Source organism: Mustela putorius, unplaced genomic scaffold (assembly GCF_011764305.1).
Source record: "Mustela putorius furo isolate JIRA1106 unplaced genomic scaffold, ASM1176430v1.1 tig00000698_pilon_pilon_pilon, whole genome shotgun sequence".
NCBI classification, from domain to species: Eukaryota; Metazoa; Chordata; class Mammalia; order Carnivora; family Mustelidae; genus Mustela; species Mustela putorius.
The window spans coordinates 8,459,505-8,474,867 of record NW_025421449.1 but is presented as its reverse complement, the minus strand read 5'-3'; the positions used below and the strand labels follow the sequence as shown (position 1 = coordinate 8,474,867).

Below are 15,363 nucleotides of genomic sequence, written 5' to 3'. Positions count from 1 at the left end.
CTCCAGAGAACAGATTCTTTCTCTGTGGTTTTCTTCCAGAGTAGTATCCAAGGAAGTGCTTCCTGTCCAGGTGTCTTAAGGCAACATGAATGAGCAGTGACCTGTCCTGGCTGTCATGTTGTGTGTCCGAGTGGGAGAGCTAGTGCTTAGGGGACAGACCTGCAGACACCTGTGCATGTCCATTTCCAGCCACTGTCTCTTGTCTTGGGTCCTGCAGGAGCAGAAGTCCATCCCGGCCAGTGGAGAGCTCTGCCCAGAGCTCCAGGAATGGTCCCTGTACTCGCCAGGGCACTCCAGCCGGCACAGCAACCCCCCATTCTACCCTGGCAGGGCATCTGCGGGTGAGTCATTGGGGTCGGGAAGAGGGTCCACGGTGGGCTCTCAGGCCTGCCCGCTCCTAGGGAGAGGGGAGGCGGTCATTTCAAGGTGCCACTGTGTCCTCAGCCCAGAGGTCCAGAGAACTAGCAATGGCTGCCCTGTCTGGGATGTTCAGTCTTGTATCAGGGACATTCCTTAACTTTTCATGGCTAAGAATTTTTTCCCATAGCAGCCTGAGATACAGGAAGTGATAAAGCGAGTTCTCCCATCTTACGGGTGGAGAAAGCCAAGAGCTTGCACAGGTCTGGGGCTGGCTGGGTGCTTTGGGGTGATTATTCTCACACAGCCCATTTCTAGGCACTGTGCCCCGGAGCATGACCCCAAGCGCCACTGTGAGCTCCATGCTGAGGAACCCTGTCTACACCGTGCGTAGCCACAGGGTCGGTCCTTGCAGTTCTCCACCTGTGCCCAGAGAGGTCGGCCCCCAGGGTTTGCATCCCAGGTATGTGAAATCACCCCACACCTCCGTGCTCCCCAGCTGGCCATGGTCACAGGCACATAAAGCCATTGATGTAGAGAGTGGCCCACGAGCTGAGAAGTGTCCTTGCCTAGCCGGGAGGGGCTGGCTGGTTAGAGCAGCGCTGGGGCCCCAGGAAGACTGAACGCTAAGGATTCTCTCTTCATTCACCAGCATGGAGCTCAAAGAGGTATTTAAAGAGAGAGAGAGTGATGGTAGCTGGTGCTTAAGAGCTCACATGTCAGCGCTGTGCTGGGACCTTTGTAAACTTCATTTAAGGGCCACAACAGCCTCCTGAGCTAAGGACTGTTGTTGTCTCTGTTTTATGGATTAGGAGACTGAGCCTTAAAAGGTGAACGGACTGGCTCAAGGTCATTCATTCATTCATTCATTCAGTTGTTTGGCAAGTTTTAATTGAGCACCTACTACATGGCATGGACTGTTCTCGTTCCAGAGTGGTACCAGGTGGTGCTGAGTCACCCTGAAGACTGCAGAGCAGGGCAGCCAGCTAGGCTTTGACTTGGCAGAGGGTGGGGAGTAGACTGGGTGGAGGGAAGGGCCCCTTGGGGGAGGGGAGGGGGTTGCTACGGAGATAGGGAGGTGAAGAAGCCAGTTTTGCTCAAGACCTGGGTAGAGTCCCCAGGATGGAGGGAACAGTGCCCTGGAACAGTGTGCTGGGCTCCTGGGACAGAATGAGGAACCTTGCACTGGCACAGTGAGTCAGGAGGAGAGCATAGGCTATAGGGCACAGGTCCTATAGGGCCTATGGCCATGATGCAGAGTTTGGATTTTTTTCCACTCTAGGCTTTAGGCAGGGAAGAGACATTCTCATTATACAGCTAGAAAAGGACATCATTGGGTTTGATTGTAGGCCCTCCTGAGGTGGGCAAGGCCTGACTCTCTGCCTTCCAGTGTCCTAGGCAGCTGTCCTGAATGAAGTGTGCAGGTCCCCGTCCAAGGTCCTTGATGCCCATCCAGCCTCTCCCACTCATCCCGGAGGAGAGGCTCCACTTCTCTAGGTCCAGACAGGTTCAAAGCCTGTTTTTCCCAGTGGAAGCCGTTGCTCCTGGTGAGCCCAGTCCTTGTGCAGGTCTGTATGCCAGTCCTCTATGGGCAGAGCAGGACTGTTCTCTGTGGGCAGGGCCATTGTTGGATGCTGCCTCTGAGCATGGCAGGCCACTATTCCCACCTAGCAACAGGTGGCTTCTGCGGGCTCAGGGAGGCCTTGGCTGGGGCCTGCTGCTTGTTTCTCCCCAGTGGCTGTGTCCAGTCCAGTCCTGGCCTTCCTTCTGAGCACCTTAGCTGTCTGGTTTTCTTGCAGCGCGCAGCACCAGGGACGCCTGAGCCTAGACCTGAGCCACAGGGTTGGCAGCGACTACTCAGATATGAGAACCTCCCACGGGTCCAACTCTCTGCCCTCCAGCGCTCGCCTTGGTAATGGTACCACTGGAACCTTCTCACCATAGCGGGGCACTAGCCTTATTTCCCTCTCTACCTGCATCCTTGTGGCCAGACCTCCAGGTGGCCTGGCCACACCAGCCCTTCTCTGCTCCCGGAGCCGAGGTTGGCCCCACGCTGCACTGGGAGCCCTGTCTTTCGGCCTTCTGAGTCTCTGGGTCTTTCCCTGGTAGCCATGCGGCTGTTCCAGGGAACCGCTGGGGCCGTGAGCCTCGCTCCCTGTCCCTGAGCCTGTTGGACATTCTGGGGTTTATCATGCTGTTTGCATGTGGGAGACCAGCAAGTTCCTCCTAGAGGGACTCAGGTGGTGCTGCTTCTAGCCACGTGGCGTATTGGCAGACCATCCCGTCTGTCACTTGGGGCTAGGCGAGAGATTGCTGTGAGCCTGTTCTGGAGCAGTCCAGGCCCGCGCAGTTCACTCAGATCACACTGGGTACTGAGTATCTGCCTTTCGGGACCAGTTCACGCTCTGGCCCCCTTGGGGTTCATGGCCGGGCCTGCTTTGCGTTTGTCTTGGCTGCTGCTCCTTCCGAACTACTAACGTGGTGGTAAGGGAGCGAGGGCGGGTTTAATCACAGGCCTAAAGTTTTGTCTCCTCGTGGAACCACAGGGTCTTCAAGCAACTTGCAGTTCAAGGCAGAACGCATTAAAATCCCGTCAACGCCAAGATACCCCCGGTCCATCGTGGGTTCCGACAGAGGTGAGAACACGCACTGCCGTCCTCGCCTGCCGGCTCGCTGGCTTCACAGTGCAGCGTCTGGGCACAGTGTGTAACCTCCTCACCTCAGCCGGTCCGTGCAGGCTGGCTGAGCCCGGCCTCAGGCCCGGTGTCGGGGGGCTAGATAGAAAGGCCGTGTAAAGCCCAGCCCCTGAATTCAAGGCCATGTGCTGTGGCTGCAGTGTGGAGCCTTGTGCCTGGGGCGTGTCTCCGTCTTGGTCTGGGCCCTGGGGGGCAGAGATGAGGGTCACAGAGCCTGAGTTCCTTTGCATCTCTCCTGGCAGGTTCACTGTCACATTCAGAATGCAGCACGCCTCCGCAGTCCCCCCTGAGCATCGACACCCTGTCCTCCTCGTGTAGCCAGTCCCAGACCTCAGCTTCCACGTTGCCCAGAATTGCCGTCAACCCTGCGGCCCTCGGGGAACGGAGGAAGGACAGGTGAGCACGACCGGGCATGTGTCCCATGGGCACGGCAGTGGGTTGCGCATCCCCACAGCGGGCCGGGTCTTGGTTGAGGGAGGGGACTTGGTGGAAGCAGCGGGTGCATTGGAGGGTGCCGGCTGAGTCGATCCCAGGGCGAGACCTCTCTGCTTCGGGTCACCTAGCGTTCTCTGGCGTGCTGCCTCAGCCCTTCACAAGGAAGTCCTGCGGGCGCATGGTGCCAGGAGGTGGGGTGCGCATAGATGGCAAGGTGAGGAGAGGGTGGGCTCCTTCCACAGAGTGTCCGTGGGAGGGGCTGAGCTGCGGCGGCTGACACTAGGAGCCACCTGGCCGTGACAATGTCATGGCACCGTTCCCGGCTTCCCTGGCCCCTGATTAAGCACTTTTCGTGTAATAAGTCATGAAATCCTCACAGTGACCCCGTGAGCTTCATGCATCGTCCTCGTCCTTGTCATCATCATCACTGGTTCTCTTTTACAGATAAGGAAACAGAGGCCAGAAAGTGGGAGTGACCTGTCTGGTCACGTGGTTGGTGACTGGCCTACCTTCCTTAGAATCAGGGCTCATTCTTACTCTTTGCTTTTTGGCTCCAGAATACAGCTGCATCACTTATTCCCCTCATTCCCAAGCTTTTTTTGTGTGTGTGAAATAAAACATACCGGAAAAAAATGTATGTAAAGTGTAAAAGTATAGCTTAGCCATTTATTGGTTCATTTTGAAATGCTGGCCAATCTGCTGAGATTTCAGGGTAACTTGAGGCTGACGTCAGTCCAGATGGTTGGACCCCACATCTAAGGGGTCCCTCCCTCTCCTCACAAGCTCTGTGCCCCTCACCCACTTCTGTTCTTTCAGAGTAGAATTTATCAGATCGAATTTATGGTTAAGAGGTCCCATCTAGATGGTAAGTCTTCAGGCAATCCAGTTAAACTGAAACTTGCTTTTATTTAATCACTTAAAAGGAACAGAACCGCTCGTGTCCACTCAAATCCAAAATGCTGAAGGCCCTCATCTCTATGAGCCACAGAAGGAACCCTGCAGGGTGGCCTCTGCCTTAAGAAAACCATCTGACTTGTAAAATCTGAATTTGTAAGACAACCTAACAAGTACCCTCACAACCAGCGACTGACTGTTCACGGGAGCCCAGAAGTGCACGGGGGCCTGTAGGGGAAGCGGGTGCAGTTCATGTGGAAACCTCTCACCCCCGTGACACACTCGGGAGCCAGACCTGTGCCACATCCGGGGTCGGGTGGGTCAGCTCCGGTCACTGAGCCCCAGGAACCTCTGCCAACTCAAGTGGGCTCCTTAGAAGCAGAGAGGGCCATTCACCTGCCCTTGGGTGTCCCGTAGTTAGCTTCCTAAAGTGTGCAGGGAACCGGGAGTTGCTCTGTGGGGAGCGGGGTGTTCGTGGTCTGAATCTCGTCAGAGGCAAACAGTTTAACTTGTGTGACCCGATTGGAGGCGAAACAGCTCCTTCCCCCCGATTCTAACGTACATTATTGTGTAGCTTTTAATTAGAGGAAACCGGGAAGATAGAGGAACGTAGAAAGAAGAAAAGTCGCACATAGTCTCAATTGCTTTCCCCTTTTGTGAAGCGTGCGTGTGTGTGTATGTGTATAGTTTAAAGGCATGTTTCATTATTTTCATTTTCTGTACATGAATACTTTCTCATTTCAAGGGGTTTGTAATATGCGAAGTATGCTTTATAAACCGCGTTCATAACGCAGCTTTATTCTGAGAAAACGTTTGTGCATATTATAAGAAATTTAGATCCCTCAGGGGACTGGGAAGTAAGGATTACCTCAAGTCCCCTCACCTGGAGGTGCTGTCGTTCACATTTCGGTAGGGTCCTTCCTGGAAGCCTCTCCACGTGTGAGTGGCCACACGTATTTGTACAGATGTATATAGATGGGATTATGCCCACCTGTCCGCTCCCGCAGTGTGTGTCCTCTGCATCTCTCCATGTTGGTAAAACCTGATTTGTGTCATTCACAATGGCTTTGTCGGACTCTTAGGTGAGTCAGGTACCTGCTCTATTGAGATAGACGTGTGTTTTGGAGGTGGTAGACAGGAAAGGGTCTTCAGTGGGGGGTGAGGAGCCCCAGACTGGAACAAGGGCTGCGCGCACCCTCTGTGCCGTCCTCCAACGCGGGCTGGGGCTATGAGGATGGGGCTGCGGGCTGCTGAGTAAGGGCTCCTGCAACTCCAGACTGCCTGGCACTGTGACCTGTGATGCGTCTGGAAGTCGTAGGCCAGGGACTGAGGTGTCTGAGCCGCAGGGTCAAGGGAGGGCATTGCGGTGAGGGCGAATTTGGGAAGGGACAAGGTAAAGGGATAGGTCAAGAAGGATTTTGTTCTCAGACTGCCAGGGGACCGGGCCCTGGGTGGGAGTGTCCCAGCCTGAGGCCCGCTGAGCTTGAGAGACGGCTGTGTCTCTGGTTGGCAGGGGAGGGCTGGCTCCGGGGCCTGGCTTTCCATTAGCACATAAGTCTGTCCCCAGCCACATGCTCTGGAGGGGAGCCCAAGGACATGGCTCTCCGGCCAGCTCCTCCCTTCATCTTTGGCTGTGACTTTGTTCTGAGAGGAAGAGCTCAGGGCAGCACATAGCACTGTCCTCACAGGACGGCTCTGTGTCACCTGGCTGCATGTCTGTCAGGTTCTGTCTATCAGGTTCCAGGCATCTGTTACCCTTTTCTGAGCATCCCTCTCTTCTAACTTTTTGCACCTTCCAGATGTCTCCACCACCACAGATCCCTCCTGAGACTGCCCGTGGCCACCAGGCCCAGGTTCTCCTCCCTGAGGAGTCTGAGGTTGGCCTGCCATGAGGCCTCTGCCCGAGCCCCCTTGTGCCCTTGGCACGGCGGATGGCTTCCCCGCCCCACCCCCACCCCGGGCCAGCAAGTGCATGGTCCCCACCTTGCTCCCAGCCTACCCACTCCCTTTCTAATGGCTTGGGTTTGTGGCAGCTTCATTTCCATGGTCATCGTACACCACTCTGTACACTGGTAAATATAAAAACTGATACTTGATATGGTTGCTCCTCAGTGACTGTCACCCCAGGAGCCCCTTCTTTTTCTCCTGGGGCATCTGGAGAGCCCACCGGGTTTGTTCATTGCACATTTTGTTGCAGCAACTTTGCTCACGTTAGGAAACTCTGTGCTTCTTCTCTGCCTGTGTCAGTGTTTATAGTTCACGTGGCTCATTCTCTGTGTCTTTGGGACTGCGTGCTTCTGTGGCCATCTGGGGGTGCTGTGTTTGTGTTGCATGAGGTTGTGGGAAAGTGTTTCACTGCCATACAGAGGTGGGGCCATTGCGTTCCCATCCAGCTGTGTCATCGTAGGAGCATCCGGTGGTCCCTGACCTTTCCTGCGTAGCTGATTGCATGCCTGACTGCAGTTTTGCCCCCGACCTTTCCATTGTGTCCGAGTCCCCAAAACTGTTGGCTCTCTTCCAAGGCCCTATGCAGAGGAGCCACGCCACGTGAAGCTGCAGAAGGGCTCGGAGCCGCTGGGCATCTCCATCGTGAGTGGAGAGAAGGGCGGGGTCTACGTCTCCAAGGTGACAGGGGGGAGCATCGCTCACCAGGCTGGCCTGGAGTATGGGGATCAGTTACTTGAGGTAAGCGGGCACTGTATCCTTCTCTCCGTCCTCTCCTCCCTCCCTGGGAAGAGCTGTGCTCCCCTGCGGCCCAGCCCCTGCCACGTCACTGAGCGTGCTCCTGGTGTCTCCTAGTTCAATGGCATAAACCTGCGGAGTGCCACGGAGCAGCAGGCCCGGCTCATCATTGGGCAGCAGTGTGACACTATCACCATCCTGGCCCAGTACAACCCACACATGCACCAGCTCAGCAGCCACTCTCGGTCCAGGTGAGGGCCTGGGCCTCCCACAAGGCCCGTCCAGGCTGGGGGGAGGAGAGAGGGCGCAGCCCGGGTGCCAACCGTCTGTTCCGGCCACTCAGCTTCCGTAAGAGAAGAGTCGGCCAGCCCCGGATTGTGGAAAAAGAACATAGAGGAGGTGGAGGAGGTGAAGCAGGATACCTGAGGTGTAGGGTGTGGAAGCACATGGCTGGTCCCCCACCCCTGTGCAGTAGGCAGCCTGCCTGCAGGTGTGTGATAGTCAGGAGCGGAGGCCCTGGGGTGGGATTCTCACACAGAGTGTTCTGCCCCCGTGTCCTGCCTCTGAGCCGTGGGTTGCCGGGCATGTGGGAGAAGGGGGGGCTGCCCCTAACTCACAATACTGCCCAGCTCAGTGAAGGGGCAATGGGACGGACAAACGGAGGGAAAGTTGCAGGGCATGTGGGGGGCCCCCAGCCCACACCTGCAGAGAGGAGCCCCACGTTGAGGACAGGCAGATCCTATAGGGTGGACGACCTGAGTCCCACCTCCCAAGACAGCTGTTCTCAGGGCTCCGAGCCCTGTGACCCAGTCTCTCTGCTCCCAGCCCAGCTCTGGTCCACGCCGGAGAGGGGGTGGCTGTGGCTGGCCGGGGACCATGTGCTGCTCCTTACTGCTTCTGCCCTCTGTCCCCAGCTCCCACCTGGACCCTGCCAGCACCCACTGCACACTCCAGGGGAGCAGTGCCGCCCCCCCGGAGCACCCCTCTGTCATTGATCCGCTGATGGAGCAGGATGAGGGCCCTGGCACCCCCCCGGCCAAGCAGAGCACCCCCAGTTCCAGGTCAGCAAACGTGTGCTGTGAGCCTTCTGTTGCTGCAACCCAGCCTGGGGGTGGGGGGTGGGTGGTTGTGGTCGTGGCCTGAGCACACCCTGCCAGCGTACCCCCGTGCCTCAGACCATATCACAGGCCGTCAGGATCGGGAGTGGGAGGCATGCCATTCCTTCCCTTTCCTCTTGCCCTCCTGCCCTTTCTCACACTTGTTGTTTCTTTGTTTCCCCTCATTGACTTGTTCTTAGCTCTGCCTCCCTCCTTTCCTCCTCTTCTCAGTCACTCGTCGTCTGACTCTATCCTTAGACAGGACACCACAGTCACCACCCAGCCAGGCCCTGAGCCACGGCCACCACCCGCGGTTGGCCCCGGGGAGCGCCGGGGTTAGAGAGGGACAGGCCGGTGTGCAGGCCTGTGCAGCATGTGCTGGGAGGGCTGGTGCAAGCCACACTGGGGCAGTGAGTGAGAGTGTGGCAGGGAGCAGAGCCAGCTAAGTCAACATGCTCAGGGTGAGCAGGGGTTAGCCATGCACATGGGGGCTGTGGACAGAGGAGCCGGTGGGAACATGGGGAGAGGGCTGCACAGGCCAGGCCATGCAGCCATGGTTCCGTAGTCCTGGACAAAGCTGTTTTCTCGACCAAGTCCCCGCCTCCCTCAGAACGTGGCCCGTTCTGCGTTTCCTGCTGGGATTCATCACACTGGGCCTTGGCTGCGGTCGCCACAGCTGTCCTGTCCCCAGGTGCCCATTGCTGCCCCATTTCTTCCCTTCCCTGTGCTCTCCAGTGTCTCCCTCACCGTGCTGTGGGTTTCTTGATGGCTAGGGGCGCCCTCTTAGTGGTGTCGCACAATCCCTGGGCCAGAGAAGCTGCTGCGTACACGCTGCTGAGTTGTCTGTTGTGCCCTGGGCTCTGACTTTTCGTAGGCAGAACTAGGTTAGGAGAACAGGTGTAGTCCAGGTGGGGAGAGAGGGAGCTTGTGGCACTGGATGGACAGATGGCCCAGAAAGCAGCATGGATTTCCATTCAGTCCCTAGCAGGCAGTCTCACCTGGGGCCATGTTTTCACCTCTACAAACCTCAGCTTCCAGCCTGTAGACTAAGTCGCTAGAACCAGAACGTGGATGGGGCCGCTGGGGGATCTCACGGAGTAAGCGGCCAGCTGTTGGGATATTAGCCACTGCGTAGTCTTGCACACCCTGCACCCCCTGTGTGTGACCGAGGGACTTTCTTTTCCTTCTCCAAAGGATGGTGGGAGATGCCAACAAGAAGACCCCGGAGCCGCGAGTTGTCTTTATCAAAAAGTCCCAGCTGGAGCTTGGGGTCCATTTATGTGGAGGGAACCTACACGGGGTGTTCGTGGCAGAGGTGGAGGACGACAGTCCTGCCAAGGGCCCTGAGGGCCTTGTGCCAGGGGACCTCATCCTTGAGGTGAGTTCTGAGCTGGCCACGCTCCTCTCTGCCAGCCCCTCTGGCTTCCTCCATTCTGCAGTATGGGGGAGCAGAGCACGGCCTCTTGCCTGGCGCCCCCTGTTGGTGCTGAATGCTGCTGGGACCCTCGGGGCGCATCACACTGTCCCGGGTGGCACCCTGGCTTGGGCAGTTGTGTCAGGGAGGGAATCAGGAGGGAGGGTGCTCTGCTGTGTCAGCAGTGGGACTGGGGTCTAATGGCATGTCCTCTCCCTCTTGCTGGGTCTCCCATTTGATGGGAGGGATGGTTCATCAGTATTCAAAGACACAGATAGCAGAAGCAAGGTGAAGTGCCGTGTTTGTGTAGCCCTCACTTGCTGGGGGACGAGCACAGTGTTTCTCCTGGGAGAAGCTGTTGAGGTCAGAGCGGACCCTGGCAGAGGACTCAGTCTTACCTGCAGAGGCGAGGCAGGCAGAGTCCCTGAGACGGGGACCTTAAATCTGCCTCATCCCCCCACCACCTGCTCACGGGGGCCCAAGCTGCCCCTGGCTTCTGGCCTCTGAGCGCAGTCTCCTGTCCTCGGGCAGTATGGCGGTCTGGACGTGCGCAACAAGACGGTGGAGGAGGTCTACGTGGAGATGCTCAAGCCCAAGGACGGTGTCCGTCTCAAGGTGCAGTACCGCCCTGAGGAGTTCACCAAGGTCAAGAGCCTGCCTGGCGACAGCTTCTACATCAGGTACCGGGGGCCGGGGGAGGGCCCTCCTGAGGAGACTGTTGCTGGTGAGTGTCTCTGCAATGCAGAGGATGGTACCGCGGTCCATGCTGCGTGGGCCCCAGACCACGTGCTCACGGCTTGTGACTTAGACGCCTGTGACTTAGGGAAACTTTGCTTGAGGCCTTCCAGGGCTCCCTCTGTAGGGTTTGGGGCCTGGGAAATTTTGAGGGTATAGAGCCCCATTTTCCTACATGCTGCACTCCTCTCCTGGTCTCCCCTGCCCCACGTCGGCAGATCTGTCTGCAGCGTGTGTGAGTGTCAAGGTATGCACCTGCCCGAAGTATGGTGTGACTGGTGTGCAGCCAGGCATAGGCAGCATGTTTTTTCTAGAAGAGGCTCTAGATTCCTTCACATTCCCTAAGCTCTGAGGCCATGGAGAGGCCTCAGATCAGCTGTGTACTGTGAGATATGGTCTCTGTCTCTAGGACACCCTCATTGGTGGGAGATGACATATGTCCATCCTGGGGAGTTTCACTTTTATAGGAATCAGTGACCTTGACTTGGCAGCAGGGAGTGAAGGCCCCGCTTGGAAGATGGGATATGGTTTTTGGTCCTTGGCAAGACGTTCTTTATCTGATGGATGTGAGGGAACCCCCAGTCTTAGGGGAGGGCAAGACAATGTTGTTCTGTTACATAAAGTCGGGGGTTCCCTTCTCTGGGAATTGCCCCCAGCATCAGGGGAGGTGGGTCCTGATCGTGGTCTGGGAAAAGCTCAGGGCAGGAGAGCTGTCCCAGGAGACCGGCTGCTGAAGTGTGTGGCTGGGGGGCCCTCCAGCAGCCGGTAGCCTCCTCCTGATCCCGTTCTCTCTGTTGCCCGGCCAGGGCCCTGTATGACCGGCTGGCAGAGGTGGAGCACGAGCTGAGCTTTAAAAAAGATGACATTCTCTATGTGGATGACACCTTGCCACAGGGCACATTTGGGTCCTGGATGGCCTGGCAGCTGGACGAGAATGCCCAGAAGATGCAGCGTGGCCAGATCCCCAGCAAATATGTGTAAGTGTTCATGTCTGGGCTTGGAGGAGGAGGAGCCCACCCCTGGAGCTGTCCCAGGGATCAGGGCTCATCTGCCCTGCACCCTGGCTTCTGGTCTGTATGTTTTGCTCAAACCACTTGTGCTTCTAGAGCAATCTGATGGTGTATGTAAGTCAATGCTATACAGGGGCAACTTAGGAAATAGAACTTTCTTATTTTTAACAGATTTATTGAGATACGTTCCTGTGCCATGCAGTTCACTCGAAGTGTCTGATTTGGTGGCTTTTAGAGTACTTACAGCTGTGTGCCACCGTCCCACTGTCATCTCAGAGCTTTCTGAGCTCAGCAGTGGCCCTGCATGCCCTCAGCCCTCAGCCACCTCACCTGTCTTTCCGTCTTTCCTGCCCCCTCTCCAATCTGAGGCAGCTGGGACTCTACCTCTGTCCCTGTAGAGTGCGCTGTTCTGGACTTTCACATGAACGTGGCCTTCTGTGTCTGCTTTCTTGCACTTTGCATAGCGTTTTCCTCTGCACAGGCAGGGGTGGGGTGGGTGGGGGCATTTGCTAGGCCCTTCCCAGCACCACCGTTCCCTGTGCCCACAGGATGGATCAAGAATTCTCCAGGAGACTCAGCATGTCTGAGGTCAAAGATGACAACAACGCCGCAAAGACGCTGTCAGCGGCTGCGCGCAGATCCTTCTTTCGAAGGAAACATAAGCACAAACGCAGCGGGTCCAAAGATGGGAAAGACCTCCTTGCCCTGGACACCTTTTCCAACGACACCATTCCACTCTTTGAAGGTAAGTGGCTAAGCTCACTCTTCCAGCAGGCTCTCAGAATTAGGCTTGCCATTGACCACAGAAACCGCACAGCAATGACTTAGACAAGATAGAGGTTTACCCTGCTTTTGCATGGAAGTCCTAGAAGTCCCAGTAGTCGGGGTGGTGGTACTGTTGTCCTCAGGGTCTGGCAGCTGTAGGGCGTGGCTTCCTCTGGCAGCACGTGACGTTGCAGCTCCAGCCATCACTGCCAGATTCAGATAGCAAAGTGTGCCGCAGTTGAGTGTGCCTCCTTAAACTGCTTTCCTGGGAGACCCAGTCTGCGACTCCCAACTCACACCTCACTGGCCGCTTGTTTCAGAAAGAGAGCCTGGAAGGGCGGGGTTTCAGCTGGACCCCTTCCAGCTACAGTAATGTAGCTTCTGTCCGAAGGATGGGTGTGGGAGGGGCAGAAGCAGTCTGCGGTCAGTGCGTTGCTTCTGGGTTTTTTGGGGGGTTACTGTAGGCTGTTTGGTGGTAATCAAGAGCCACCAGCCTCTGCAGCTCTTTGGCCTTTCCTGGGTTTCTTCCTGTGTCCATGAACGATTCTTACAAGATTTTCCCTGGCCAGGCACTGCGCCAGGGCCAGAGTTGCAGATTAGGGAGTGTGACATCTCCTGGCAGATTGTCCTTATGTAAAGGGTGCTTTTGTCCTGGAAAGCTACAGGTTCTTGTGACTGCCACTCATGGGACCCTGGTGTGGGGGTCCAGTGTCCTGAATGTTGCCCTTCTGGGCAGGCATGCTACAAAGCTGGCCATGGAGGACAGCTTCTCTCTTCCTGGCCTGCTCCCATTTTTATTTTTTAAATGAAGGCCCGGATACTGGGAGTTGAGTGAATCCTATCCTTGTTCGTGGCCCGTTGCCGCTCTCTCAGGATGGGATGGCAGACCTCAGCAGGTGGGCCATGTCTGTTTATATGGCCCGGAACTAGGAATGGATGTTCACATGTTTAAATGTAGTAACAAAGACTATCATTAGGCGCGAACACCTAGTGGCAATAACAGTTGCTTGATTTTGCTGTTTCTTCTTTCTGCAAAAAAAAAAATGCTGTTGGGATTTTCAGAGGGATTGCGTTGAATCTGAAGATTGATTAGGTAGAATGGGCATGTTTACAAGACTGAGTCTTCCAGTCCACAGGCACAGCTGTCTTTCCATCTATCTGTATCTTCTTTGAGTTCTTTTTGTAGTATTTTGTAGTTTTCGGTTTGCAAGTCTTTCACCTCCTTGTTTAGGCATATTCCTAAGTAGTTTATCCTTTGTGAGGTTACAGTAAGTGGGTTTGTTTTCTTCATTTCTTTTACAGAATGGACATTGTTGGTGTATAGGAGTGCAACTGATTTTTGCATGTTGATTTTGTATTCTGAAACTTTATAGAAATCGTTAGTTCTAACAGGTTGTGTGTGTGCACGTCGTGTGTGTGTGTGTGTGTGTGTGTGTGTGTGTATTCTCTAGGGTTTTCTACATTGAGATGATGTCATCTGAGAATGGATAATTTTACTGCTTGTTTTCCAATGTGGATGCCTGCTTTCTTTCTCTTGTCTAATTGCCCCGGCTGGGATTTCCAGTACTGTGTTGGATAGTCGTGGCAAGTGTGGGGCATCCTTGCCCTTGTTTCCGATCTTAGAGGGAAAGCTTCCTGTCTTCTGCCTTTGAGTGGGATGTTAGCTACAGGCTTTTCATATATGGCTTTTGTTATGTTCAAGTAGTTTCCTTCTGTTCTTACTTGGTTGAATGTTTTTATCATGAAAGTGTACTTAATTTTGTCAATGCTTTTTCTGTGTCAGTTGAGATGATCATGTGGTTTTTGTCCTTCATTTTAACGTGGTGTAAGACATAGATTGATTTCTGTATGTTAAGAACCATCCTTGCATTCCAGGTATAAATCCCACTTGGCCGTGGCATATGATCCTTTTCATTTGTTGCTGAATTCAGTTTGCTGGTATTTTGTTGAGGATTTTTGCATCTTTGTTCATCAGGGATATTCGTCTGTTGTTTTATTATTATGTCTTGGGATGAGTTTGGAAGTGTCCCCTCTTCTTCAATTTCTGGAAGAGCTTTAAGAGGACCAGTACTAATTTTTTTTTTTTTTTAAGTGTTAGGTAGAATTCTCTGGTGAAGAAGCCATCTTGTTCTGAGCTTTTTCTTGTGAAGAAGTTTTTCTGTTACTTTCTGTCTCCTTACTTGGTGTAGCTCTGTTCAGATTTTTTTTTTTAATTTCTTCATGATGTAGTCATGATATATTCTGTGTTTCTAGGAATTTATTATTTATTATTATTAATCAGGTTGTCTGATTTGTTTACATGTAATTGTTCGAGGTAATTTGCTATAAATTTTCTGTGGAATCTTTTTCATAGCAAAAACTTTTTCTAGAAAAAATTTTAGAAATTTTTAGAAATTTAGAATTTTTTCTAGAAAAAAAAATTTTTTTTTCTATGGAATTTGTTTTCATTTCTGTGGAATTGGTTATCATGGCCCTTCTTATTTCAGTGATTTAAGTCTGTCCATTTTTCTTCATTAGTCTAGCTAAGAGTTTGCTAATTTTGATCTTTTCGAAAAACCAACTCTTGGTTTCGTTGATTTTTTCATTGATCTTTTCTAAATCTTTTTTTTTTTTAAAGATTTTATTTATTTATTTATTTGATAGACAGAGATTACAAGCAGGCAGAGAGGCAGGTAGAGAGAGTGGAGGAAGCAGACTCCCCGCTGAGCAGAGAGCCCGATGATGTGGGGCTTGATCCCAGGACCCTGAGACTGTGACCTGAGCCGAAAGCAAAGTCTTTAACCCACTGAGCCACCAGGCGCCCCTCATTGATCTTTTCTAATTGTTTTTCTATTCTCTATTTATTTATCTCTGCTCTTCATTACTTCCTTCCTTCTGCTAATTTTGGGTTTAGTTTGTTCATTCCCCCCCCAATTCCTCCAAGTGTAAAGTTGGGTTGTTGATTTCTTCTTTCTCAATATCCACATTTACCACTACACACTTTCCTCCTGGATGTGGATGCAGCTGGATGCAGCTTTTGCTGCATCCCGTAAGTGTCCATATCCTGTGCTTTTGGCTTCATTTGTCTCCAGAACTTTTCTGAAATGCCCTCTGCTTTTTTTCTTTGAGCCCTTGGTTGTTGGAGACTAAGTTGTTTAATTTCCACATAGGTTTATTTTCTTGTTTCCCTTTTGTTGTTGTATTCTAGTTTCCTTCCACTGTGGTCAGAAAAGATGCTTTGTATAGCTTCAATGTTAAGTTTGTTATGTGGCTTACCAGGTGGTCTGTCCTGGAGGTGG

General features: G+C 53.6%; 1 protein-coding gene across 5 annotated transcripts in view; it reads left to right on the top strand.

Moving 5' to 3' along the window:
• Window positions 1–15,363, top strand: part of DLG5 (discs large MAGUK scaffold protein 5) — a 117,014-nt gene that overhangs the window by 91,809 nt on the left and 9,842 nt on the right. For 2 of the 5 annotated variants that reach the window (XM_013062908.2, XM_004765320.2), the window contains 12 exons: window positions 218–341; window positions 676–820; window positions 2,157–2,269; window positions 2,904–2,993; window positions 3,296–3,449; window positions 6,905–7,067; window positions 7,182–7,315; window positions 7,979–8,125; window positions 9,356–9,539; window positions 10,107–10,255; window positions 11,117–11,287; window positions 11,869–12,065. In XM_013062908.2, coding sequence (XP_012918362.1) covers window positions 218–341; window positions 676–820; window positions 2,157–2,269; window positions 2,904–2,993; window positions 3,296–3,449; window positions 6,905–7,067; window positions 7,182–7,315; window positions 7,979–8,125; window positions 9,356–9,539; window positions 10,107–10,255; window positions 11,117–11,287; window positions 11,869–12,065 — 1,771 coding nt within the window. Of the gene's footprint in view, window positions 1–217; window positions 342–675; window positions 821–2,156; window positions 2,276–2,903; window positions 2,994–3,295; window positions 3,450–6,904; window positions 7,068–7,181; window positions 7,316–7,978; window positions 8,126–9,355; window positions 9,540–10,106; window positions 10,256–11,116; window positions 11,288–11,868; window positions 12,066–15,363 lie in introns of all 5 variants that reach the window. The other 3 variants (XM_013062907.2, XM_004765319.2, XM_045083547.1) reach the window with 2 other exon arrangements.